General features: G+C 46.9%; 1 protein-coding gene across 1 annotated transcript; it reads right to left on the bottom strand.

Moving 5' to 3' along the window:
• Positions 1-27,852, bottom strand: LOC119514793 (angiotensin-converting enzyme-like protein Ace3). Its single transcript, XM_037810517.1, has 16 exons — positions 27,663-27,852; positions 14,711-14,839; positions 14,476-14,612; positions 13,936-14,094; positions 13,587-13,674; positions 13,259-13,402; positions 12,306-12,497; positions 12,086-12,183; positions 11,824-11,996; positions 11,309-11,532; positions 11,021-11,165; positions 9,753-9,851; positions 9,086-9,208; positions 2,500-2,684; positions 1,667-2,025; positions 1-63 (listed from the first exon to the last, which is right to left on the bottom strand). The coding sequence occupies exons 1-15, from the start codon at positions 27,850-27,852 to the stop codon at positions 1,682-1,684; spliced, it is 2,430 nt and encodes an 809-aa protein (XP_037666445.1). The 3' UTR covers positions 1-63; positions 1,667-1,681.
• Positions 27,853-27,980: the final 128 nt, after the last annotated feature.

Genomic DNA, 27,980 nt, shown 5'->3' on the forward strand with positions numbered 1-27,980 from the left:
TGGCCTCCTGGGTGGGGAAGAGGTGTCCTGGCTGCCCCTGTGTGTGTGGGGCGGACAGGCTGGCTGTGGAGGAAAGGTGGAGCTATTTCTCATGGGCTCAGTGCACACGGTACTGAGCTCTGGGGAGGGACTTGGGCAATGGAATGTGCATTCATTCACTTACTCACTCATTCAAACACTCTCCAAGTCCCACTCTGGGCCACAGTGTGTGCTGGCTACTGGTGGTAAATAGGGACTTGCTCCTGACATGTGTCCTGCCCTTATAGAGTTAACATCTAGTAATGGGGACAGATAAGGATATTACAACACAGCAAAGCAAGAGCAGTGACATCAAATGAGGGTGCTATGGAGCCAGGGGCTGGAGCAGGCAGTGCTTGGGCTCAGCCAGGACTCAAGAAGATCTCCTGAATCTTGAAACCTGGGCAGGGGTATTGTCCAGGGAGGTCTCAGCCTTGTACTTCTGTCCCCTGAACCCTTGACTTCTGGACTCAGATCTTAAATCTAGAGGGAGCAGGTCTCATCTTTTGCTCACCCTTCCATCTGCTCAACTGCAACCCTTGTGTTCCTTCAGTGGGGGTACTGGCTGTGATGCTACCTTACTTCAGGCCTTCCAAAATCTGATAGACACTGACCCCCAGGCTCCCCAGGAGACTCTGGAGCCTCAGTCCAGAGTCCAGACTTGGTAAGTTCCCAAGTATTGGGTGTGGCATGCCCATGGCAGGCAGACTCATGCTGAAGAGAAAAGGGCTATGAAGGACAGGGGCAAAGGCCTCCCCCTTCAATCCCAGGATTATCCCTGGAGCACTCACTTCCCAAATGTCATCCTACAGCTCTCTCCTCCCTGCCACCCCCCTCCACTGAGCCTAGAAAGGTATTGTTTGCCCTATGCTTCTCTCCCCAGGGCAACAGACCAGGCAGCAGGTATGTGTGTTGAACAGGCCATCTCTGGAATGGAGTGGCTGGAGATGAGCTTTGTTTAAATATTAAAGAAGTCAATCATTAATCAGGCCTGGCTTGGTGCCCAGCTACCCACTGTCTCCACTTAGGAGGGCCTGGGCTGGAGCAGGTAGGGCTGTGGGGCTGTTTGTGAGGCTACTTGCATCTCAGGCAGCTGACAAGGAGATTTGGGACACAGGGAGGACCAGAGGAACAGCAGAGAGATGTCTCAGCTAGTGTACAGAGCACAGTGCTCATGAACTGGGCACCAATGATTTGTAAAGGAATGTCCAATTCTACCTGAATATATTTTATAAGGGGGCTGGAGCAGTGTCCTTTCTCTAGCCACAGCGGAGAATCCTCAGGCACTGCAGCCCAGCCTAGCCTCACAGCCGGGGCTCCTGAAGAAAGCAAAGCTGTGTGAAGAACCAGATTTGGGAGAGAATTGGGTGGGGGCTAGTTTGGAGGGACGCAGCCACTGGCTTACCAAAACTGTGGTTCCTAAGCACCTGGGGAAAAGGGATTGGCCTGGAACCCAGGGCACACACAGTCAGTTGCCTGTGCAGATGGCCTTGCATACATGAGTTCACAAACACACAATTACAACCTCACATGTACCCCACTCTGTCACAGCTGCACCCAACTGCAGTTTGGGCACTATGCATGCAGACTCCTCCCATTCCCCAGCCCTCTCTGGCTTGGCCACCCTCCCCCTGTTCCCTAGCCTTACCTGTCTCACTAGTGTCTACTCTAAGCTCCACCATTCAGCTGTCTCCAACTGAGGCTCCTTCTTGTGCTGTGTGGAAACCCTGATGGTCAAGCTGATTGAGCTTAGTAGCAGAATGAGGCAGAGGCCCAGCAGCAGCCACTGGCCTTGGATAGCCTTGTGGGCCTCCATGGGTATGCCCAGGAAGCTGGCCTGGCTTTCTGGGGGCAGTGACATTTGGCTCTGGGAGTACAGCCTGTAGGCCAGCATCAGGACCACCAGGCTCAGGATGATGCTCAGGACCAGCAGCAGCCATTGCCCAGTGTTGGCCTGGTTGCGTTCCACCTCCTGACCCAGGAATGCCACCCTGTTCTTCTCTTTTTCTGTGGAAGACATGGGAGGCTTTTAGAAGAGTGGGACTGAGGAGAGGGTTCTCAGTTTCCCTCTTCCTCATCTTCAGACACCTATTAATCAAGCCCAAGGTGTGGGCATTGCCCTGGAAGGAGGGTGAGAAACAGGAGCAGAAGGAAAAGGAGGAGGAGATGGGCACAAATAGCCCAGGAGTGACTACATTCCATGAGCCAGGAGGCAAAGGCTGACATGTGGTCAGATGCCAGCCTACAAGTCTAGCTGATAAGCCAGTGACCAAAGAAGCAACTGAGCCAGGGGCTGGGGCAGGGGCTGAGGACTTGGCTGAGTCTGCAACAGGGTCAGTATGGGCAGGGTCACAGCAGGGCTGTGCTGGTTCTAGCCAGGTCATAGATGGGACAGGAGTCGAGGCTGGGCTTGTGTAGGGGCTGGCCCAGGCTGGGGCCTGGGGCTGGACCAGAGCTGGGATCAGGGTCAGATTATCAAACCTTCAAAGCTGCAGCTGAAGTCTGGCCATCCCAGGGTCTCCCCCCGCCGCACATTTTCGGTGACCAGCCAATTTGTGAGGGGCTTGAAGTAGCTTACGAAGGCCTTTGTAGACATCTCAGACTGCCCAGTCAGATTCTTTAGAACCTCTGGCCAGGGCTTGCTCGAGCCCAGCTTTAGGGCATCCCTGGGAGAGTGGATACAGCTGTGAGGCTGTGTGGGGTCATCAGTGACCCCTTGGCACTTCTAACCCCAGGCCCAGGGCTTTGCTTGCCAGACTTTTCTTACAGAGCTCAGCATAGTGGATAAAATCACAAACTTTGAAAGAAGATTGGCCTTGATTTGAATCCTAACTCTGTCACTTAATAGCTATGTGGGACTTTGGACAAGTAATTTAACTTTTCTGAGCCTCAGTTTCCGAATCTGTAAAATGGAAATTATAACAGCCCCTATCTCATAGGGTAGTTGTGATGATTAAACAAGCTCCATAGTCAGAGCATAGTAGACAGGCAATATATATTAGTTGTTAGTTGTTGTTGTTGTTGTTTTTATTATTATTACTGCATTATTACTATTCTCCTGGACTTAAATAGGCATAAATCTTGAGGCACTGCTTCCCAATGTCAATAGGTGGAGACAGACTTTCAGTCCTTTCTGGTCCCACAGGGAAAGTTTGGGAGGTTTAGAGAGATGATGCATGTGGGATATGCTTGGTACGCAGCATTCAGGGATGGGGAAAATGTCAGCTCCATTTCAACACGCATCCATTACTCGATGGCAGGGGTCAAGCCTTAATGGATACAGGGGGTGTTGAAGCCAGGGCTCCAGGCTCCTCCACTCCAAGTGCCCCTGCATGGCAGCAGTCGGCAAATGGTCCTTGTCAACCTGTTTCCCGATCCAACCAGCAGAGAGGTGAGGCTGGAAGCCCAGGAGTCAGAGTGTGGGGGATGGAATAGAGGGATCCAGGTTCAAGACCCAGCAGTGTGCTACTTATGGGACCATCAGCTTCTCCTAGTCTCTTGGTTTCCTCACCAGTAACATGGACCCCATTAATACCTGACTTTACCTAAGTTGCATAATGACGGTGAAATAGGGCTTTGCAGGTTCCAAAGACATACACATCACTTAATAGACAGCTGGGTAAGAATGAGAAGGGGAAGTTAAAGACTAGTGAATCCTTGGCAGAAACCACTGGGAAATAATGTAGTTAAGATCCTAGAGAAATGTAGAAGAAAAGCCAAGATTTAAAAAAGAAAACACCACAGCTAACTATAGGCAGGAGAATTGTATCAGATGCCAGGTCCTGGGAAAAAAAGGAAAGACCTAGTGGGGGTAAATTTTAGCCACTGAAAATCTACCTATTTAGAAATAGTCCTTCAGGTTGGGTAGGACAGGATGTTTGACTAAAGCCTGGCTGACAGTTCACATGGACAGCATGTGAGACCAGAGGGCTGCAGGTGGGACAACCAGGTGCTCCCAGATGCCTGCAGTGCCAAGGTTGCAGCAAGATGCCCCAAGGACAAGGTCAGGTCCACTGCTACTGGTGAGTGAAGCAGGCATTTGGAGGCTTGTATCAGGTCCAGTTAGACTGTCCCTTCCCAGCAGAACCAGCCCAGAGCTTGGTCCAGGGCAACCACATTTAGGAGGATGAGTCAAAAGTAGCAAAAGCAAATGTTAAGATATATTAGGCAAGGGAGGATTGTGAGAAGATAGCAGCATAGGAAGCTCCAGGAATCAGTCCCTCTGCCAAAACAACTATTGAACTGACGGGAACTGTCTGAATCAACTATTTTGAAACTCTGGAGTCTAGTGGAATGCTGTACAGCATCCAGGGAAGACCTGAAGGAGGAGGTTGGTAAATTGTGGTAAATTATAGGTGAATTTCACCCTCTGTGCAGCGGCAACCATCCTCATCCCCCAGCCATATGGCAGGCAGCAGTGGGGACTGCAGCCTGGGCTCCTCATACAGTTTGCTAGTGCCAGGGTGGGCTACAAGGACCCAGTCCTAGAAAACCTGGAGTGGGGGGGTGTTCTGATTGCTGATCATTGCTTTTGATCAGCTATTTCAGATTGCTGGGAGCCAGCTCTGAGGGCAGCTGTTATTCCAACCCCCCTCAGGTAAGAGTGGTAAGACTGGCAGAGGAATCTTATAGAGGCAATATCTTTTTCTTTTTTTCTCTTTTCTCTTTTCATTCTTCATGTGGGAGCAAAATAGTATGGAAAAGTCCCAGACTGGCAGCTCCTGCCCACATCAACAAGAACAAACAGAACAAAACCACTAGCAATCCCAGAGGAGTGGAAGAACTTGATTTCCAGAGTTACAATAACATGCTACTCAGAAGGGCCAGGTCTCAAAAAAAAAATTACAAAACATGCAAAGAAACAGGAAAATATGGCCCATTCACAGAAAAGAAAAAAAAAGAATTTGCCAGAAACAATCCCTGAGGAAGCTCATACACTGGAACTATTAGTCAAAGACTTTAAATAAATTATCTTAAATATGTCCAAAAAGAATCCATACACAAATGGGTAAAAGAAATTAGGAAAATATTATGTGAACAAAATAAATAGATGGAAATTATAAAAAGGAACCAAACAGAAATTTTGGAGATCAAAGTACAGTAATTGAAATAAAAAACCCATTAGATGAATTCAACGGCAGATTTGAACAGGAAAAAGAGAGGAACAAGAAGAAAAGACAATCGAAATTTTCCATGTGAGTGGCAGAAAGAAAAAACGAAGAAAAATGAACAGTCTGAGGGACCTTTGGGATACCATCGAGCATACCAACATATGCCTCATTGGAGTCCCAGAAGGGCAAGAAAGAAAGAAAGGAGCAGAAAAAAGTATTTTGAAGAATTAATGGCTGAAACTTTCCCAAATATGATGAAAGGAATGAATATACACATCCAGGATGCTCAATAAACTCCAAGAAAGATAGACTCTAAGATATCCACACCAAGATACAACATGGTGAAATTGTCAAAATCCAAAGACAGAGGCTTTTGAAAGCAGCAAGAGAGAAATGACTTGTCACATATGAGGGATCCCTGGTAAGACTGACAACAGATTTCTCATCAGAAATCATGGAGATCATGAAACAATGGGACAGAATATTTAAAGTCCTTAAAGAAGAAACTGTCAACTAAGAATTCTATATCCAGCAAAATTCTCTTTCAAAAATGAAGGAAAAATTAAGACATTTACAGATAAACAAAAAGTGAAAGCAATCACTACTAGAAGACTTGCCCTACAAGAAATGCTAAAGGGAGTCCTTCAGGCTGAAATAAAAGAACACTAGACAGTAACTAGAAGCCACAAGGGAAATAAAGAACTTTGGTAAAAGTAACTACTTAGCTAAATATAAAATCCTGTATTATTGTACTTTTAGCTTATAACTGCTTTTTCCCCCTATATGACTTTATAGGCAAATGTGTAAAACAACATTTTAAATCTTCGTTAATGGGATTACAATGTATAAAGACGTAATCTGAGCCAATAATGATATAAAGGTAGAGGGATGGAGATCTGTAAGAGTAGGAGTAGAGAGTTCGTATACTACTGAAACTAGGTTGGTACTAGTTAAACTAAGTTGCTATTTTAAGATCATATGTCTGATAAGGGTTTAATATCCAGAATATATAAAGAACTCCTACAACTCAATGACAAAAAGACGAACAGCCCAATTAAAAAATTGGCCAAGGATTTGAATACATTTCTCAAAGAAGATATTCAAATGGCCAAAATATATATATAAATATGCTCAACATCAGTAGCCATTAAATAATTGCAAATTAAAACTACAATAAGATATCACTTCAGACCCACACCAGATGGCTATTATTTAAAAAGCTGAAAATAACAAATCTGGTGAGGATGTGGAGTAATAGGAACTTTGTCGTTGTGGGTGAGAATGTAAAATGATGCAGCCACTGTGGAAAACAGTTTGGCAGTTCCTCAGAAAGTTAAATGTAGAATTACCATTGGACCCTGCAATTCCCATCTCTAGGTGTATTTCCAAAAGAATTGAAAGCAGGGTCTCAGATGGACATTTGTATATCAATGTTCATCCCAGCTTCATTCACAATAGTCAAAAGGTAGAAGCAACCCAAGCGTTCATCAACAGACAAATGAATAAAAAAATGTGGTATATCCATGCAATGGAATATTATGCAGCCATAAAAAGAAGTGAAGTGTGGGTACATGCTATAACATGGATGAAACTTGAAGACATTATGTTGAATGAAATATCCAGACACAGAAGGACAAGTATTATATGATTTCTCTTATATGAAATTCTTAGAAAAAAAAAATTCATAGAGACAGAAAGCAGAAGCTATCTCAGATTTAAAAAGAAAATTAGTGGGTACCAGGGGTGGGAGGAGGGAAGACAGGGAAATTATTGCCAATGAGTGAGAGTATTGGTTTAGGACAATAAAAGTAGTCTGGAAATTGATAGTGTTGAGAATTACACAGTATTGTCAATGTACTTAAGGTCTAAGAACTGTCCAATTAAAACAGTTAAAATGATTTTTATGTTATGCATATTTTACCACAATTTAAATAAATTATTTAAAAATAGAATAAGCTTGCACAACTCTCATCAGTTAAAAGGAAAAATAAATTTAAGACAACAACAAAAAAGATGCATTAGGCAAAAGAAGAGCAGCTAAGAATTCCCTGCCCTCCCTGCCATCGAGCACCAAATACTCCACTCTGTTCTCCTCTCCACAGCCTTTTCCACACTGAAGTCAAGTCAGCCTCCCCAACACCCAGGAAATCCCCCTTCACAGAAACCTCTTCTCTACCCACTGCCCAGAAAATGGTGTTCCCAAGTCCTTAGCCTGGAATTCATGGTCTCTGACCGTGGATCTGGATGAGTGATGACTGGCAGGGCCTCCACCTGCTTTGCTGCCAAGTCAGACCCCAGGGGCCTTGCTCACCCTGGTGGGGGTGGGGGGGAGTGGTAAGAATGACTGAGGTCAAGTGTCCTGCCAACTCGATGGGATGAAGGTTCCGAGTTAAAAGTGAGTTGATGTAAAGAAAATAATGACATCTGCTATTTCTTGTACACCTGCGTTTAGGGATAGAGCTCCCTCCTTGCTCTCCCAGCACAATCTCCCCATCCTCTCTGCATTTTCACCCAAGCCCTTTCTTTCTGCATCAAATCCTTTCTTGTATTATGGTTATTTATTTATCCCATGGCCCATGGCCCCCTGCTGGACTTTATACCCAGGGAAGGCTAGTCCTCACATGTGCAAGTAAATGTTTAATAAGTGAATAAATGATGGGCAGCCAGAGATGGGAATACAGAGAGCAGTGAGGTGCTCTTACGTTCAACACATTCAGGAAAGCTTAACTCTGGGTAGCTGGCTCAGACAAACCCCTGTGGGGTGAAAGAATGGAAAAGCAAAGTCCAGGAGACCTGTCCCACAACCTCAACTGGCCTGGTGGTTACCGACTGACTACATGATGGAATCACAAATATGCTCATCAGATTGGCAAAGGATACTAAATGGTGTGGCATTGTTAATCCTCTAGGAGATGGAAATATAACTTAAGATGACCTTGACCAATTTTGGGAATGGAACTACTGAAATCGTTGAAATTCATTGAGGTAAAGGACCAAGTCAGCAAGTGGCTGTGCAGCTCCGTGGTTCGAGCCCTGATCTTGGAACCAGGAGCCCTGAGTCTAACTTCCCCAGGGCCTGTATCATTTGACTGATGGGAGGCAACTGGGTGAGAGACAATATGTTCTGGAGTCAGTTCTGGGTTCAAATCATGGCCTTGCCCCTTGCCAGGTGAGTGATCTACAATCATGTCATCTCTCTTAGCTTTAGTTTCATTTGTAAAATGTGGAGAATAATATCCACTTTGCAAAGTTACGAGCTACTAAAATGAAACACCGTGAGTGCTACCATCTGGGAACTCAGACTATGGTGGTAAATGCTTCATGCCTTTGGCTCAGCCTCAGCCTCCTCTTTCCAGGCTTGCTTCAGGACTGGAAGCCAACTTCACAGAGACAGCCTTGGAAAGTCTGGGCTAGATACTATGTACAGGAAAAAGATGGTGGTCAAGGTGGACCACATGCTATCCAGAAGCATGACAAGTGGCTGGTGGGAAACCAATCTGGGAACCAGATTGGGCACCTCTGAGAAGAGGTGGGAAAAGCAGAATGCACCCAGAGCAGTTTCAGATGCTGCTGAGAGGATAGGAAAGCACCTTTCAAGGAAAGAATAAGAAGATTCAGCCGGAAGACTGAAGATGAAGCACGACTCCAGTACTGGCTTCTCATCTGGGATGTTTTGATTTGCTGGTGTGTGTGTGTGTGTATGCTTGTGTTCACATGTGTGTGTTAGCAGGAAGAGCTAAACAGTCTCCCTGACCACAGGGCTACACTTAATGGGCTTCCCTTAATGTAGGAAATACTGGAGTCTAACATGAAGAGGAACTTCTGCTAGAATATAAGCTCAGTGAAGCTCTGCTCAGTGTGCCCAGGGTGGCCAGCTATGGAGAGGGGGTCTGGGACAGGAATGCAGCCAGGAAGGGAGTGGGAACTCAGGACACATGAGGGAGGAGGGCACTCACCCCAGCATCTTCCCAGCAATTTTAGAATTATAGATGTTACACCGGTGCAGTGGACCCTCGTGGCCTGAGGCCTTGCACAGTGCTTCATGGAACTGGAACTGGAGAACTAAGCTGAGGAAGTACCTGGGCAGAGGAACGTGAGGACAGACTGGGGAGTGGGGATTGGGGGTGGGAAGCCTGGAGCCCCTGGAGCTGGGTGGCTCTGACATGCAGGGACATGACAGGCAATGGCCCATGTCTGCAGTCACAGCCCTGGTGAAGGACAGGGCTTCCCTTGGCCAAGCACAGCTCCGCCACCCTGCGGCTTCTCAGGCAAAGTCCTGCCTTGGACGGGCCCTAAAATACCAAAAGGCTCTCCTCCTGCAGCCTTCCGAACCAACAGGCACATCAGCCTTTGCCTCCCTCTTTCCTGCCCCTTCTAGGTGCCAGTGGAAATGATTTGGGATCTTCCCATCAGTCCTGCCTTCCTCAGAGGATCTGGTGTAGAAGCCTGAGAGATTCCAGGGCTCAGTTCCCAGAAAGGTGTACAGCCTGATCGGTGGAGATGGGCAGGGTTTGGGGGAATGTTGGGAACAAAGACCTTCCTGGAAACCCTCAGATCAGTCCCCACGCACCTGCCACCCCAAACTCCTGAAGCTGGCTCTGTCAACAGGGCCTGGACCTTTACCGTATGTAGGGCACGCCGGCGGCAACGTGATACTTGGCGCCTGGATCAAAGTCATCCTCTGTCCGAGGAACTGGGGGGCACAGGCCCTGGTACTTCAACCTGGCAGGAAGAAAAACCAGGGCTTGTTAGAGCTGCCTGATAGGGTCCTTGGCGCCTTTTCCTCTTTGAAGCCCTTGGACATCCACCAAAACCAGACCTGGCATGGACTCAATGCATTTTCATTGATTAAATGAATGCGTTGAAGACACGCGACATTGGGAGTGAGGCTAAAATAATAGCAGCAGCTAACGTTGACCGAGCACTTCCTCTTTGCTAGGAGCTGTGCTGAGCTCTTCAGGTATTTGCTCCTGCTCATTCAACACTTTTGGGGGGTCCCACCCTCCTGGTCTCTGCAAACACAGGATGGAATGAGAAGGCAAAGTCCTTGCCTTGGTGGAGCTTGCATCCTAATAATGGGGGAGAGATTATAGACCAATAAACAAGGTCATTTCATCTACTAAGGAGCACTAAGGAGAAAACGGAGTAGTACTACTATTATTCCCATTTTACGGATGAGGACACCCAAGAGTTCTGCTGCCTGACCACTGGTGGGGTCCATTGGCCGCCAGTCCTGACATCAGACATGACTGGGGCTGCTAAACCAGAGGCAGACATGCCTGGGTTTTGGGGGCAGGGGGAAGGGGCGCAGTGAGCCTGCCTGTCTCCCAAGTCTCTTTCCACAAGGCGGAACGAATTCAGGCCCCTGAACACCCCTTCTCCCGGCCCCACTCCCTCTTGCAGGAATAGAAAGGGAGGGGAGGAGTGGAAGGGCCCTGCCTGGGGGCCGGTGCTGTCTTCTTGGAGAAGTCCAGTTGCGACCACCATGTGAGCTTCCCAGCTACCCAGGGAGCAGGTGGGGCCACTACCAGGAACCAGGATATCTTTTTCACAGACAAGGAGGCTGAGGTTCAGACAGGTTAAGAGACCTGCTCAGTGCTGGTGCCCGATTTAAAATGAGGTCCCATGACTGGCCACACTGCTCCATTCATGACAGCACAGATGCATGTGACAGCCAACAGCCAACAGCCAACCCTGCCCTGGGGCTTCCCCAGGCTCCAGGTCACCAGCGTGGCACGCCCAGCTCCGCACTCACAGGAGAGAGCAGAGGCTCCATAGCCTACGGCTGTGAGCTGTTCCCTTGAGGCTGAAAGCCTTGTCCACACCAGGAGGAGACCCAAGGATTCAGGGACAGGGGCGTGGGGTGGAGATGGGGCAGCGGTCCTCCCCACCTGAGGTTCCACCACTCCTGGTTGTAGAGTTCCCTATGGATGGTGCCATCAAAGACCTTCCAGCGAAACACGTCCACCAGGTAGCCAAAGGGGATGAAGGCAATCTTGTCCAGGGCAATGCCCATCAGGTAATTGACCTCGTCCTCTGGGGGTGGGACCAGGACAGTCAGGGGGCAGCTCCCGGGTTCATGATCCCTCCAGGTTTGCTCAGAGAGCTCCCATCCCACTCAGTCCAAGCTGCAGGGTGGTTCAGGCCACCCTCCCTACTGTCCTTTCGGCCCCCATCACCTGCGTCCTGGTTCTGGATGCTGAGCAAGCCTCTGTTGACCAGGTGCTTATGGGAGGAGACCGAGAGGGTGATCACTGACCCCACGGCCTCTTCGAAGGCTGGGTTGGCGCCTGCGCGGAAGATCATAGAGAGGTTCTTGTACTGCAAGAAGTACTGGATATGGCCCATCTGGTGGAAGATGGAGAGCAGGTCTTCTATGGTCACCTCGGTGCACTTCTTTATCCTAGGGTTAAAGGGCAGGGGTCAAGGAGCATGGGGATGCCCTGGCAGGGTGGGAGACTTCTCTACTCAACTCCAGAAGGGCCTTGGTGCTGCCCTTTCTCATTCCAGGCCCCCAAGTTGACCAGCGACCAGGCCCTTCACCCCTGCCATTCACCTCTCCTCTGATCCTGGCTCCCATCCCTGTCCCCTGCTCCCCTGCCCATCTCCTAAGACTGGCAGACCAATGGCAAATGGGAGGAGCAGAGGAAGGACAGAAGGGGCTGGGGCTGTGGTGCTGGCCCAGCAGGAGCACCTGAAGTCCTTGCCGTTGTAGAAGTCCCAGGCGGAGGACTGGCATACCACCTCCCGTCCATCGGTCGGCTTCTCCAGCATCGAACTGTTCCAGAACTCGAGTGGGGTAGCCAGCATCCCCAGAGAGGAGAAGAACTTTTCAGCCTCATGGAACATTTTGTCGGTCTTCCAGTGCTGGGAGGGAGGGAGGGGGTGCATCGGGCCCCATTCTGTTGGCCCTTGGGGCATAGAGGGGGCAGGGCAGACAGAAGTCCAGCACTGACCTGGATTTTCATGATCTTCGTGATGTCCTCGAGGGGCTTCTTTGGGAAGGGCAAGGCCAGGTCTAAGATGTTGACCCAGGACTGAGCCCACATGTTTCCTGGAAGGGGAGCGGAAGGGCTAAGAGGCGGCGAGACGGCTCTCTCCCCATCCTGAGCACCTGCTTCAAGGCCCACCCCTGCCCCTGCCCCGCCCCACCTCTGCCTCCAGCTGGGCCTTTACCCAGGAGGTGGGCTGGGATGGGCCCCTTCAGGTCGATGACCTCGGGCCCATAGAAGCTGTACAGGGTGCGACGCACGTAGGCGTGCAGGTTCAGGTACAGTGGCTTCAGTTCTTGGTAGAGTTGCTCCAGGACTTCCACCAGTTTATCAGACTCATACCTTGAGCGCCACAAGGCCCCCATGTCTTGGTAACCTAGGACAGGAGATGGGACTCAACCAGGTGCTCACCATCCCCACCCCACTCCCTTTCAGCCCTGGCCTAGCCGGCAGGGGGCGCCGGAAACTTCTAGGAAAGCCATCTAACCTTCCTGACCTTCGGTATCTTCATCTGCAAAATGGGAATACCTCTCAGGGCTATTGTTTCATGTCAGATCAGATCAGGGATGGAAAAGCACTTAGCAAAGTCCATCCTCTGCGCTTCTTGCCAGCCAGGCCCTGCCACCTCTCTCACCTCAGCTGGAGCCCCCACCTCCCCCATAACCTTTCGGCCACGCTGGCTTTCTCATGTCCTCCAAAACCCTGGCTCCCTTCTGTTGCAGAAGCGATGCTCTTTTCCTTCTCTCTTGCCTGATTCATTTTCATCTTCCAGGACTTCAGGTAAAGAAATGTCAGCGAGACTTTTCCTGACCATCATCCAGAGCAGCCTCTCCTGCTTCTCTCAGCAACCCCTTCCTTCTCAGCACTCATCCCAGGTGGTAATTGGATATGTGTGTTTATTTGAATCTTGTGTGACTCCCCCAAGTGACTGTAAGCCTGGTGAGAGTAGGTGCCTTGTCTGACTTTTCCCCAGTGCCCTGCACATAGTAGGTGCTCAAAGCCACTGCAAGGCTCATGGTTCCAATCTCCAGAGCCCCTTCTTCTTTGCAGATTTTGCTTCATCTCTTCCCAGGTGTCACTCTGAGACTTGTGCAGTGCCAGTCTGCTCAGGCCAGGCAGGAAAGGGGAGGGCCTCACCGTTGATCTGAGCGGCCTTGTTGCTGAGCTGCACATAGCTCTCGAAGGTGTTGCGGAGCTGGCGGCCCACGGCATCCCGCCAGCTCTGCCACGCCCATGCCAGCTCCTTCTCGTCCCTGGAGGTGGCCATCAGTTCTTCAAGGTCTGTGCTTGGGAAAGGATCCAAGATGGGGCCCCTGCTCCTGCCTGTCTTCTCGCCCTGGCCACCCCAGAGCCTCCCTCCACCCTGCCAACAAGGGAGTGCAGTAGCGGGAGGAAAGGAATGGGGATGGGGAGGTCCACGGAAGGGACAGGTGGCTGGGGATGGGGTGGACCCCAGGCTGCTCACCGGGTTCCAGGGGCAGGCAGGGCCCCTCCTTCAGGCAGGCCTGGCCCATACTGTACGTTGTCTCCATGTAGGCCAGGAGCCTATTGTACTGGGGGGGCAGGTGTCACCCAGGGCAGGCCCGCTCTCTCGGACCCACCCCCCACGCTAGCCCCACCCTCGCCGGAGAGGTGGGCCTGGCTGCAGCACCTTCCTGCCAGCCTCTGGTTACCTCCTTCCCCAGAGGAAGCTCTGGCCCTGACCCTCCAACCTCCCTCCTGCCCCAGACACTCTGTCTCCCCCACAGGGCCCTCCCTGCCCACCCCGGGGCAGGGGAGCGTGTGCCTGGAGGCCGGGGGGCTCCGTGCATCACCTCCCGGAGCTCGTCCTCAGGCAGGGCTGCCTTGTCTATGTCCTGCAGCTTACTCAGCATGCGCTTCACGGCCGGGTCCTGGAGTTTGGAGATGTTAAACATACGGGCTCGGGTGCCAAAGTACAGCATGTGCTTGGATCTCTCCATGTCCTTAAGCAGCTGGGAAGGAGGGTCACCACTTTTGTCATGGAAGTTGGAGAGGGGCACGGGCCCCCAGTTGAACTCCAGGGACATGGCTCTCACCCCACTTCTCAAGCCCACTCTACAGGTTAAGAATCATTGAAGATTGTTAAGAGGGAGAAGGGAGGGAGCCTGGGTCCCTAAAAGCATGGGGGTGAGGTTTACAAGGGGAAAGAAGCAAGGGATTCTTGCCCTAGAGAGAGTTTAGGGGGCCATCAAGAAGCCTGGAGCTTGCAGCCTGCTTTAGCATATACTTTGGGGCTTCTCTTTTGCCTCTGGTTCTGGGCAAGAGACACCATCTACTCAAGACCCCTAAGAAAAGCAAGAGGAGGAGGGGCTAGGGTGGAGGCGGTACCACACCATCTGCCCCCGGTTTTTCTTGGTGATGTTGGTGACATAGTTCCACGTGGCCTCCATGAATTGGTTCCACACAATCTGGGCTGTTTGATCATAATACTTCAGGAATGCCTTTGCCGTGCTCTCATTGTAGAAGTTATCTGTCAGGAAAGAGATGGGCATCCTGTTGTCCTGGGAGGAATCTGCCCCTGTCCAGCTCCCTTGACTGGTCCCATACGTCCTCGGGCCCTAGTCCCACCTGCGCTCTGAGCACCATCGGTCCTGAGCCATGGCAAGAGCTGACCATAACAGAGGAGCACAAGTAGGGAAGGTCCAGGGTGAGTCCATCTTGTGCCCATGACCAAGAGAACAGCAGAGCTGTGTGAGCCTATTGGCCAATCAGGAACAGGCTCCATATTATGACATCAAGGCCAAAGGATCAGCCATGGAATGTCAGAATTGGAAAGCCCCCACACACCTTCTGGTCCAACGGTCTCCATTTTACAGGTGAGGAGACTGAGGTCCAGACTAGTCAAGCCAGATGCCCTGGTTCACACAGCTAGTTAGTGGCAGAGCCAAGAGGAGAATCCAAGCTCTTGACTTTTAGACCAGAGCTTGCTCCACCCCACTGGGTCACTTCTCCCAGGGGTTGGAGCCCTTCTTAGACTATGGCCAGTGTCCCAGTTTGTATGTATTATGTCCCCCCCAAACACCATGTTCTTTGATGCAATCTTGTGGGGGCAGACATTTTAGTGTTGATTAGGTTGGAATCCTTTGATTGAGTGTTTCCATGGAGCTGTGACTCAATCAACTGAGACCTTTGAGTGGATAATTTCCATGGCGGTGTTACCCCACCCATTCAGGGTGGGTCTTAATTGAATCACTGGAGTCCTATAAAAGTGTTCACAGACAGAAGGAAGAGCTACAGCTAAGAGAGGACAAAACACACAGACTGAAGGAAGAGCTACAGCTAAGAGGACAAAACGTCCCAAGAGCAACATTTTGGAGACTGCCGTTTTGAAACGTAACTTGGGAGCAAGAGGACACCAACCACGTGCCTTCTGAGCTAACAGAGGTTTTCTGGATGCCAATGTCTGTCCTCCAGTGAAGGTACCCTGTTGTTGATGCCTTTCCTTGGACATTTTATGGCCTTAAGACTGCAATTTTATAACCAAATAAACCCCCTTTATAAAGGCCAATCCATTTCTGGTATTTTGCATAATGGCAGCATTAGCAAACTGGAACAGCCAGGCATTGATGATACCCCTCCCTCCACAGTCTGGGATCATCTCTAAGCACAGGTGGGTGAGACAGATAGATGGATAGACGGATGGATGGATGGATGGATGGATGGGTGGGTGGAAGCAACATCTATGGGTCTCTGGCCTCTGGAAGCACAGTTCTCTTTCTACATCCTTCTTTTTTTATTGTTTTAGAAATTGTGGTATAATATACATAACAAAATTTGTCATCTCAAACATTTTTAAGTGTACAATTTAATGACATTAAGTACATTCATGATGTGCAACCATCACCACTATTTCCAGAACTTTTTCATCACATCAAACAGAAACTCTGTACTCATTAAGCAATAACTCCCCAGTCCCCTTCCCTTCAGCTCCTGGTAACCTCTAATCTTTCCATCTGTATGACTTTGCTTACTCTAGATGCTTCATGTAAGTGGTATCATACAATATTTATCCTTCTGTATCTGATTCACTTAGCATAATGTTTTCAAACTTCATCCATTTTGTAGCATGGATCAGAACTTCATTCCTTTTATGGTCAAGTAATTTTCCATTGTATGTGTTATGGATTGAATTGTGCTCCCCATCCCCAAATATATATATATTTTCAAGTCCTAATTCCCAGTTTTGTGAATGTGATTCTATTTAGAAGTAGGACCTTTGAAGATGTTATTAAGATGAGGACTAGGGTGGTCCTAATCTAGTATGACCAGTGTCCTTATAAGGAGAGGAAATTTGGACACAGAGAGAGAAGACAGCCACGTGATGGAGGCAGATACCGAGTTATGCCACAAGCCAAAGAACACCCTGGATTGCTGGCAAGCCACCCCCAGAACCCCACAGACTTCAGAGGGACCGTGACCCTGCCTAGACCTTGATCAGGATTTCTAGTCTCCAGAACAGTGAGACAGTAAATTTCTGTTGTTTTAAGCACCCAGTTTGTGGTACTTTTCTACAGCGGCCCTAGGAAATTCCTATAGCATGTACATACCACATTTATCTGAGTATGGACACTTGAATTGTTTCCATCTTTTGGCTACTGTGAACAATGAACATCGGTGCACAAGTATCTAAGTGCCTGTTTTCAAATCTTGGAGTATATGCCTAGAAGTGGCCTTGCTGGGTCATATGGTAATTCTATGTTTAACATTTTGAGGAATTGTCAAACCATTTTTCAAAGCAGCTGCACCATTTTACATTCCCAATAGCAATGCCTGAGGGTTCCAATATGTCCATATCCTCACCAACACTTGTTATTTTCTATTTTAACAATAATAGCCATCCTAGAGGGGTTTTGATCTGCAATTTTTCTAATGACTCATGATGTTGAACATCTTTTCTTGTGCTTATTGGCCATTTGCATATCTTCTCTGGAGAAATGTCTATTCAAGTCCTTTGCTTATTTTTAATTGGGTTGTTTGTTTTTTTGTTGTTGAACTATAGGAGTTCTTTATATAATCTGGATATAAAACTCTTATCAGATATGTGGCTTCCAAATATTTTCTTTTGTTTTGTGGGTTGCTGTGCTGGTTTGAATATATTATGTCCCCCCAAATGCCATTATCTTTGATGTAATCTTGTGTGGGCAGACGTATCAGTGTTAATTAGATTGTAATTCTTTGAGTGTTTCCATGGAATGTGCCCCACCCAACTGTGGTTAATGACTTGGGATAATTTCCATGGAGGTGCTGGCCCGCCCATTCAGGATGGGCCTTGATCAGTGGAGCCATATAAATGAGCTGACCAACAGAAGGAACTCAGCGTAGCTGAGAGTGACATTTTGAAGAGGAGCTACAGCCAAGAGGGACACTTTGAAGAAAGCACAGGAGCTGCAGATGAGAGTTTGAAGACGGCTGTTGAAAGCAGACTCTTGCTCCGGAGAAGCTAAGAGAGGACAAATACCCCAAGTGCAACTAAGAGTGACAATTTTGAGGAACTGCAGCCTAGAGAGGAACATCCTGGGAGAAAGCCATTTTGAAACCAGAACTTTGGAGCAGATGCCAGCCATGTACCTTCCCAGCTAACAGAGGTTTTCTGGATGCCATTGGCCATCCTCCAGTGCAGGTACCCGATTGCTGATGTGTTACCTTGGACACTTTATGGCCTTAAGACTGTAACTGTGTAACCAAATAAACCCCCTTTATAAAACCCGATCCACTTCTGGTGTTTTGCATTCCGGCAGCATTAGCAAACTAGAACAGTTGCCTTTTGATAAAGTCCAATTTATCTATGTTTTCTTTTGTTGCCTGTGCTTTTGGTGTCATATTAAAGAAACCATTGCCAATTCTAAATCAAAAGTCATGTAGATTTGCCCCTATATTTACTTCTAAGAGTTTTATAACTTTATCTCTTAAATTTAGGCCTTTAATCCATTTTGAGTTAGCTTTTGTATATTTATGATGTAAGGTAAGGGTCCAACTGTATCTTTTGCATGTTCCAAGCACAACTTGTTGAAGATACTGTTCTTTCCATCATTGAATAGTTTTGACACCCTTGTTAAAAACCAATTAACCTATATTTGTGAGGGTTTATTTCTGGACTCTCAATTCTATTCCATTGGTTTATGTGTCAGTCCACATGTCAGTATCATACTGTTTTGATTATTGTCGTTTTGCAGTAAATTTTGAGGAAGTGTGCATCCTCCCAACTTTGTTCTTCTTTTTCAACATTGTTTTGGCTTTTTGAGTTCCCCTGAAATAGCCAAAATAGTATGGTTTTTTTCTATTTCTGCAAAAAAAAAGCCATGAGGATTTTTTTTTTCATTTTTATTGAGATTGTTCAGATACCATACAATTATCCAAAGATCCAAAGTGTACAATCACTTGCCCCTGGGTACCCTCATACAGCTGTGCATCCATCACATTTAATTTTTGTTCAATTTTTAGAAACTTTTCATTACTCCAGACAAGAAATAAAGTGAAAGATGAAAAAAGAAAAAAAGAAAAGGAAACTCTAAACATCCCCTATCCCTAACCAACCCCCCTCAATTGTTGACTCCTAGTATTGATATAGTACGTTTGTTACTGTTTATGGAAAAATGTTGAAATACTACTAACTGTAGTATATAGTTTGTAATAGGTATATAGTTCTTCCCTATATGCCCCTCTATTATTAACTTCTAATTGTATTGTCATACATTTGTTCTGGTTCATGGAAGCAATTTCTAGTATTTGTACAGTTGATCATGGACATTGCCCACCATAGGATTCAGTTTTATACATTTCCATCTTTTGACCTCCAACTTTCCTTCTGGTGACATATATGACTCTGAGCTTCCCCTTTCCACCTCATTCACACACCATTCGGTGCTGTTAGTTATTCTCACATCTTGCTACCAACACCCCTGTTCATTTCCAAACATTTAAGTTCATCCTAATTGAACATTCTGCTCATACTAAGCAAGAGCATCTACATTTCTTCCACAAGGCAGGAGGGAGAGTCAAAGAAGGTAGAGAGGCAAAAGAAAGAGGAAACAAAAAAAATGACAGCTAGGAAGCAGCAAAAGGAAAAATAACCTTAAATCAAAGTAGAATAAAGAATCAGACAATACCACCAATGTCAAGTGTCTAACATGCCTCCCCTATCCCCTCCTCTTATCTGCATTCACCTTGGTATATCAACTTTGTTACATTAAAGGAAGCATAATACAATGATTCTATTAGTTACAGTCTCTAGTTTATGCTGATTGCATCCCTCCCCCAATGCCTCCCCGTTTTTAACACCTTGCAAGGTTGACATTTGCTTGTTCTCCCTCGTAAAAGAACATATTTGTACATTTTATCACAATTGTTGAATACTCTAGATTTCACCAAGTTACACAGTCCCAGTCTTTATCTTTCCTCCTTTCTTGTGGTGTCTCACATGCTCCCCACCTTCCTCTCTCAACCGTATTCATAGTTACCTTTGTTCAGTGTACTTACATTGTTGTGCTACCATCTCCCAAAATTGTGTTCCAAACCACACACTCCTGTCTTCTATCACCCTGTAGTGCTCCCTTTAGTATTTCCTGTAGGGCAGGTGTCTTGTTCACAAAGTCTCTCATTGTCTGTTTGTCAGAAAATATTTTGAGCTCTCCCTCATATTTGAAGGACAGCTTTGCTGGATATAGGATACTTGGTTGGTGGTTTTTCTCTTTCAGTATCTTAAATATATCACACCACTTCCTTCTTGCTCCATGGTTTCTGCTGAGAGATCCGCACATAGTCTTATTAAGCCTCCTTTGTATGTAATGGATTGCTTTTCTCTTGCTGCTTTCAGGATTCTCTCTTTGTCTTTGACATTTGATAATCCGATTATTAAGTGTCTTGGCGTAGGCCTCTTCATATCTCTTCTGTTTGGAGTACGCTGTGCTTCTTGGATCTGTAATTTTATGTCTTTCATAAGAGATGGGAAATTTTCATTAATTATTTCCTCTATTATTGCTTCTGCCCCCTTTCCCTTCTCTTCTCCTTCTGGGACACCAATGATACGTACATTATTGTGCTTTGTTTCATCCTTGAGTTCCCGGAGACGTTGCTCATATTTTTTCATCCTTTTCTCCATCTGCTCCTTTGCGTGTAGGCTTTCAGGTGTTTTGTTCTCCAGTTCCTGGGTGTTTTCTTCTGCCTCTTGAGATCTGCTGTTGTATGTTTCCATTGTGTCTTTCATCTCTTGTGTTGTGCCTTTCATTTCCATAGATTCTACTAGTAGGTTTTTTGAACTTTTGATTTCTGCCGTATACATGTCCAGTGCTTCCTTTACAGCCTCTATCTCTTTTGCAATATCTTCTCTAAACTTTTTGAATTGATTTAGCATTAGTTGTTTAAATTCCTGTATCTCAGTTGAAGTGTACATTTGTTCCTTTGACTGGGCCATAACTTTGTTTTTCTTACTGTAGGTTGTAATTTTCTGTTGTCTAGGCATGGTTTCCTTGGTTATCCAAATCAGGTTTTCCCAGACCAGAACAGGCTCAGGTCCCAGAGGGAAGAAATATGCAGTATCTGGTTTCCCTGCGGGTGTGTCTTAGAAAATTGCTCCATCCTTTGATGCCTCAGGTCACTGTGCTTTTCTGCCCAGCAGGTGACGCCTGTTAGCCTATAATTCTTGACTGGTGTGAGGAGGTATGGCCGTGTTCCCCCAGGCTCTGGGGTCTGGTTCTGAATGGAAAGGGCCCCACCCCTTTCCTCCTAGAGAAGACAGACCCCTCAGGTGGAGGTCATTAGCATTTCAATGGTCTCGCTCTCTGCTTGTGGTGTCTCCACCCTTCCCAGAGTCACAGCCCTGGAAACTGAAAATGACTGGGGCTTTCTCCACTGAGCCAAAAAAGAAACAGATAGTCCCCTTCAGACCCAGTCCAAGGCAACCCTCCGGCTCTCCCAGGTCAGTCGTCACCCAAAGCCTCTGTCTGTTTTTTGGGGCTGTGTACCTGTAGTGAGCAGTTCACACTCGCTACTTAAAACCCCAGTTGGAGCTCAGCTGAGCTGTATTCGCTTGCTGGGAGAGAGCTTCTCTCTGGCACCACGGGGCTCCGCAGCTTGGGCTATGGGGGAGGGGGTCTCCCGACCTGGTTCCGCAGGTTTTACTTACAGATTTTATGCTGTGTTCTCGGGCATTCCTCCCAATTCAGGTTGGTGTATGATGAATGGATGGTCTTGTTTGTCCCCCCGCAGTTATTCTGGATTATTTACTGGTTGTTTCTGTTTTTTTGTAGTTGTTCCAGGGGGACTACTTAGCTTCCACTCCTCTCTATGCCGCCATCTTGCCCGAGTCCGCCATGAGGATTTTGATAGGCATTGCATTGAAGCTGTAGATCACTTTGGATAGTATTACCATTTTAACAATATTAAGTCTTCCAATCTAGGGATACAGGGTATCTTTCCATTTATTTGGGTGTTTAGTTTCCTTCAGCAATTTTAGTAGTTTTCAGTGTACAAGTCTTGTGCTTCCTTGGTTAAATTTACTTCCAAGTTTTATAATTTCTATCTCTTTATGGACATTCTCTATTTGTTCATACATTGTCCTCCTGGATTTCTTTAGTTCTTTGCTTATGCTTTCCTTTAGCTCATTGAGCTATTTATGATAGTTGATTTAGCATCTTTGACTAATAATTCCAATGTCTGAATCTCCTCGGAGATGTTTCTGTCAAATCCTTTTTTATCACCTGTGAGTTTTTCCTATTTTCTTTGTATGCTTTATTTTTTTGTTGAGAACTGGAAATTTTGAATATTACAGTGCAGTACCTCTGGACATCAGATTCACCCCCTCCTAAGAGATTGCTGATTTTTTCTTTTTGAGGGCTGTAGTCATATGTTTGTTTAGTGACTTTCCAAGACTATTTTTGCGACTGTCTTCCTTGTGTGTGTGGCCATCACGCTTTCTGTTCCATTACCTCTGTGGTCAGCCAGTGACCAGCAGAGATTTTTTTAAATGTCTAATTTTGGCAGCCTCTTCCTTCATCATGCAATCTCCTGGTTGCTTTTAGTGTCTTAGTTCCAACATAGTTGATTCTGATAGCTTTTTCCAATTTGGTGGTTGCTTTGGTGGAGGGATTGACACCTGAAGTCCCCTACTCTGCCATTTTGGTGGCATTTTTCCATGTTCTCCTGACTTAACCTTCTATGGTCGCATTTTCTCTTTCACACCTGTGATCATTACTAGAGTTGTGCAGGGCCCTTCCTCCCTTCCTCTCCCCCTTTCCCATTTCTCCAGTATTTTAGTTTCTTAGGCTTCTCCAGAAAATGCCATGGAACGGTTCTGCTTAAACAATGGGAATTTATTCACTTACGGTTAGAGTCTGTGAAAATGTCTAAATCGAGGCATCAAGGCGATGCTTTCTTCCTGAAGACTGGCTGCCAGTGATGCTCAGTCCTTCTGCCGCATACCAAGGCACGCGGCATCTGCTGGTCTCTCCCATCTCTTCCCAGTTTCATTGCTTACGTCTTCCTGCTTCCAGTGTTTCTCCTTCTCTCTTTGTATCCATTCCATTTACGAAGGACTCCAGTAATAGGATTAAGACCCATCCTGAATGAGGTGGGCTGCACCTTGACTGAAGTAGCCTCATCAAATGTTCTCCTCACAATGGGCCCACACCTACAGGAATGAATTAGATTTAAGAACATGTTTTTCTGAGGTACCTACAGCTTCAAGCCACCACACTCCACCCTCTGGACCCCCAAAAGACATGTTCTTTCTACATGCAAAATACATTCATTCCGTCATAATATCCCCAAAGCCTTAAATCACTTAAGTAGCAATGCTTAGTACAAAGTCTCCTCATGGTTGTTATATGTGTGGTCTGTCTTGGGGCACATTCCCCTCCATCTGCTAATCTGTGAAATCTAGAGAACAAGTTATCTGCTCCCAATATACAACGGAAGGACAGGAATTCCCATCGGGAGTAATTGGAAGGAAAACAGGGGCCACATGTACCAAATAATTCCGAAACCCTGCAGGGCATGCTCCATTAGATTTCATGGTCTGAGAATCATCTATGGAAGGATGTTTTGTCCTCTGGACCTAATGGAGCAGCAGCTCCACCCTTTCCAAGTGCTTGCCCAGCAGCCATGCTGTCCTGGAACAGTGGGGTGAAGACTCCACACTCTTCAAGTATCGGGGTGTTGACCAGGCTCCTCACAAACGCTGGGGTACAGGCTCCACCCTCTCAGGACAGTGGGGTGGCAGCCAGTCTCTCCACAATCTCTGGGGCAGAAGCTCGAACATCTTAGAACATTGGGGTGGTCACACTCTTCCTGAGCAATGGGGGGGAAGGCCTGCCCTCCCCAAGCCCTGGGGCAGGCACACCCTTTCCACACACATGGGTGTGCTCACTCTCTTCGGCTGAAAAGACGTCTTCCATCCAGACCTCAGCTTCCATGTCCTTGAAGTGGTTTTTCCTTCAATCTATCCTTTTTCTTTCCCTTTTAGTCCAGCCCGGCAGTGGTTCCATTCATGCAGATCTCACAATAACTCAGTCAGTTTTGCATGTAGTACACAGGGGTCCAAACTATCAGACAAAAGAACTTTCCACAGATTCTTCCTGGATAATAGCATTCTCAATCCTGACTTGCGCTGAAATGGCCGACTGGATCCATGCTCTGTTAAACCCTCACACGGAGCACTATATTCTGGGGACTCACTTTCCAGAAGCTCAGAATTTTTCCAAACCATCAATTTCTGGTTTCTCTGTGCCCAGGAGTTCAGTTCTCAGCATATCCCTTTCTGCTCTCATTTTACTATAACCTGCAAGGAGAAGCCAGGCTGCACGTTCCACATTTAGCTTGGAAATTTCCTCCGCTAAATATTCAGATTCATCACTTTCAAATTCTGCCTTCCATCCAACATCAGGACTTGATTGACCAAATTCTTTGCCACTTTAAAATGATAGCCTTGCCTCCCATTTCCAATAACATATTCATCAGTTTCTTCCAAGGCCTCATCAGAAGTACCTTCAGTGGTCATATTTCTACATCTCTTCAAAGCAATGTAGGCCTTTTCTATTAAGTGCCTCACAATTTTTCCAATCTTTCTCCATAACCCAATTCCGCTGTTTCCACATTTTTGGTATTTGCAAAAGCAGCATCCCACTCTCCTGGTACCAAAATCCGTTTTAGTTTCCTGGACTGTTCCAGCAAATACCATGAAATGGTTTGGCTTAAACAACAGGAATTTATTTGCTTACAGTTAGAGTCTGTGAAAATGTCCAAATGAAGACATCATCAGGGTGATGCTTTCTTCCTGAGGACTGGCTGCTGGTGATCCTTGGCTCCTCTCCCACATGGCAAGGCACATAGTGGTGTCTGCTGGTCTCTCCCTTCTCTTCCTGATTTTGTTTATTTCAGCTTCTTGTTTCTGAGGCTTTCTCCCTCTCTGTATTTATTTCATATATAAAGGACTCCAGTAAGAGGATCAAGACCCATCCTGAATGAGGATTGTGTCTGAACTGAAGTAGCCGCATCAAAAGGTCTTACTCACAATCGGTTCACACCCCACAGAAATAGATTAAATTTAAGAACATGTGTTTCTGGGGTACATACAGCTTCAAACCACCACATCCAGGGAGAACCTGACCCTTGATTTTGCATTCAGGGGAAGGCACACAAGGTAGCAGGAAGGCTACATGAGGCATGGAGAGATGTGGTCAGCCCAGCCCAGTTTGGAGGCTGTGGCTGGCACCTTCCATTCAGGGGGCCTGTCCATGAGTCCCGAGCCTGGTTTGAGTACCATCTGCAAGACCCCAGCTCTACACTAGCCCTTGGTGATTCCCCAGGAACCTGACACATCTGGTTGGGGAGAACAACCATGTCTGTCTTACCTTGGGGATTCCGTCCTTAGATATGCTTTCTTCTACACCCATGACCCCATTACTCACCCTTCGCAGCCCAGATCCACCACATCTCCACACTCTCCCCACCCCACATGAGCTAACACCATAAACAGAGAAACTGACCAAATAACCCTCAAAATTTGGTCTGTTGTGCTCAAAAAATATTTAAAACACAAGGAAATTTTTCTGGTTAAGCTCATCCACTGAGCTCACAAGGAAATCCTCCCTCCTGCTTCAAACTTGCTTGATAAAATATATAGTTCTGAAAATGCAAACGATAGAACTGAGCTGGAAAGCAAGAAAGGAGGATCTCCTGATGTTAGAAACAAAGAGAGGACCTGCCCAGAGAGTGGGGGCTGAAGTCTTGGGGCCTATGTGGGGGTCAAAGTGTACCCGTGACCAAAGAGCTGCAAGTGTTGGTGACTTCTTGGGGATAGGCGACACCCTCTTGGGGATAAATGGCTTCCTCTCAAAGAGGAAGCAAACATGAAACTGGTCTTGGGGACATCTTCACAAACTGATGCAGGCAGGAGACCTGAGGAAGGCTATTCTCACTGAAGATGGCTCGTAGGTCAAGATTGCCAAGTCCAAGAGGAATGCCAGTGCTGTGAAGGATAATACCCAGTCCCTCACTGAGCACTTTCCAGGTGCTGGGGCCCATATGAGGGCTGTTAGCATATGAATATTCACAATAAACCCATGCAACAGGAACTACGATCCACAGTCCCATTTCACAGATGAGGAAATGGAGGCAGAGAGAGGAGCTTGCTCATGGTCACACAGTTAGCTAGCACTCAAATCTGCATGGTTTGGCTCCTGTGTTAAACCACAGACACAGGAAATGGGGCAGGCCACACCTGAGGAAGAGACCAGAGCAATCTGAAAGGGGCTTAAAATACAGAGCTAAGAGAAGGAAAAAGAATCCGTAAAACAAGAATAAGTTTTTATGAAAACACAGGAGCTTTGAAAAAAAGAAACACAGATGGTAGAAATGAAAAATGCAGTTTTTAACTTAGAAAAATGAAAACCTTGGTGGACAGGTGAAGTAATGACTGAGAATCAGAGGAATTGGACCTTAAAAGACACAGCTGGGGAGATCTCCTGGCACAGGGGATCAAGAGGAAAAGAGACGGGATGAGGCATATGAGCAAGAAATGGAAAACTTGGAGGACAAGATAGAAAGCGTCAAGCGGGGTCTAACAGGAGTCCCAGAACAGGGGACTGGAAAGAATGGGGCTGAGGTGACGTTCAAAGAGATGATGGCTGAGCATTTCAAAGCCGAAAACAGAGTCCCCTGATGAACAAGCTCATTGTGTTCCCAGTAGGAAAATAGTCAACAGGGCAGGGAGGTATCAGGAGAAATTTACTGGAATGTGAGTTGGAAGGCAGGAGTTTCAGGGCAGCTCTGTCATCAGACTGCTCTGGATTTCTTTCTCCATCAATCCAATGAGGGGCAGATCTTGGCTTGATCTTCAGCTCTCATATTCTGTGCCTTGGGCATGTCTGACGCATGGGGAAGATGTAAAACAATCTTAATCAGGAGATGTTGCAATCATTATAAGGAGAGGAAACTAAGTACTGGGATTTTTATTTTCTAAATTCAGTTTTACTGAGGTATATTCACATACCATACAATCAACTGTTCACAGTACCATCTTATAGTTATGCATTTATCACCCCGATCAATTTTTGAACATTTTCCTTACACCAAAAAGAATAAAAATAAGAATAAAATATAAAAGTAAAAGAACTCCCAAATCATTCCACCCCCCCACCCTATCTTTCATTTAGTTTCTGTTCCCATTTTTTCTACTCATCCATGCATACACTGGATAAAGGGAGTGTGAGCCACAAGGCTTTACAAGCACACCATCACAACATGTAAGTTACATAGTTACACAGTTGTCTTCAGGAATCAAGTCTACTGGGATGCTATTTGACAGTTTCAGGTATTTCCTTCTACCTATTCCAATACACTAAAAACTTAAGAGGGATTTCTATACAGTGCATAAGAATAACCTCTCAGAATGACCTCTTGACTCCATTTGAAATCTCTCAGCCACTGAAACTTTATTTCATTTCATTTTGCATCCCCCATTTGGTCAAGAAGATTTTCTCAATCCCACGATGCTGGTCCAGGCTCATCTCTGGGAGTCATATACAGCGTTGCCAGGGAGATTTACACCCCTGGGAGTCAGATCCCACAAGGGGGTAGGGCAGTGAGTTCACCTGCCAAGTTGTCTTAGCTACAGAGAGAGGCCACATCTGAGCAACAAAGAGGTTCTCTGGGGGAGACTCTTAGGCACAATTATAAGTAGGCTTAGCCTCTCCTTTGCAGTAACAGGCTCCATAAGGGTAAGCCCCAAGATTGAGGGCTCGGTCTTCTAAATTGTCAGTCCTCAATGTTTGTGAGCATATCAGTAATAACCCAGGTGGGGATGCCCAACATTTCCGTGTTTTTCCCCTGCTCCTCAAGGGGGTGGTACTGGGAATTTTTATAATATTCCCTCTAATCTTCATAGCAATCCTGAGAGGGATTTATGAAAACCATTTTATAGATGTGAAAACAAGCTTAGAAAATTGAAGTAAATTGCTTGCGGTCACACAGGTAGAGAGTGCATTGGCGGGGGATTCGACTTAGGCTAAGGCCAAAGCTTCCCAACTCTTGTCAGAGCCGGGGTGGGGATGGAGCAGGCGGCCGGCAGTTGGGAGGAAGGGTGGGAGGCCGGAGGGGGTGGAAGGTGGGAGGCCTTCGGTTGGCGTGGGTAAGCGCTGGTTACGGAGGTGCCATGGGCTGACGGGGCCACTCTTAGAAAATGTGGGGCTGATCCTTCTTCCTGCTGCCACCACCATCTCTTCCTCTGTCACCTTCCAGGAAGACCTGGCTTCTCATCCCTCTCCCAAGGGTGCAGAAATAGGAGTTCTTTGAATAATTTGAACACTTCAAAAGGTCTAGTGGACAAGGCTGGTCAGGCCTTCTA

The sequence above is a fragment of the Choloepus didactylus genome, chromosome 18, assembly GCF_015220235.1.
Source record: "Choloepus didactylus isolate mChoDid1 chromosome 18, mChoDid1.pri, whole genome shotgun sequence".
NCBI classification, from domain to species: domain Eukaryota; kingdom Metazoa; phylum Chordata; class Mammalia; order Pilosa; family Megalonychidae; genus Choloepus; species Choloepus didactylus.

What these genes read in the sequence shown, in the direction of transcription:
- LOC119514793 (XM_037810517.1), bottom strand. Translation starts at nt 27,852, where the DNA reads ATGGTGGTGGCAGCAGGAAGAAGGATCAGCCCCACATTTTCTAAGAGT. An exon ending in CTGCCTGCCCCTGGAACCCG is followed by an intron (nt 13,403 to 13,586) that starts GTGAGCAGCCTG and finishes TCCCAAGCACAG; the next exon opens with ACCTTGAAGAACTGATGGCC. An exon ending in CATCCCAGCCCACCTCCTGG is followed by an intron (nt 12,184 to 12,305) that starts GTAAAGGCCCAG and finishes CTCCCCTTCCAG; the next exon opens with GAAACATGTGGGCTCAGTCC.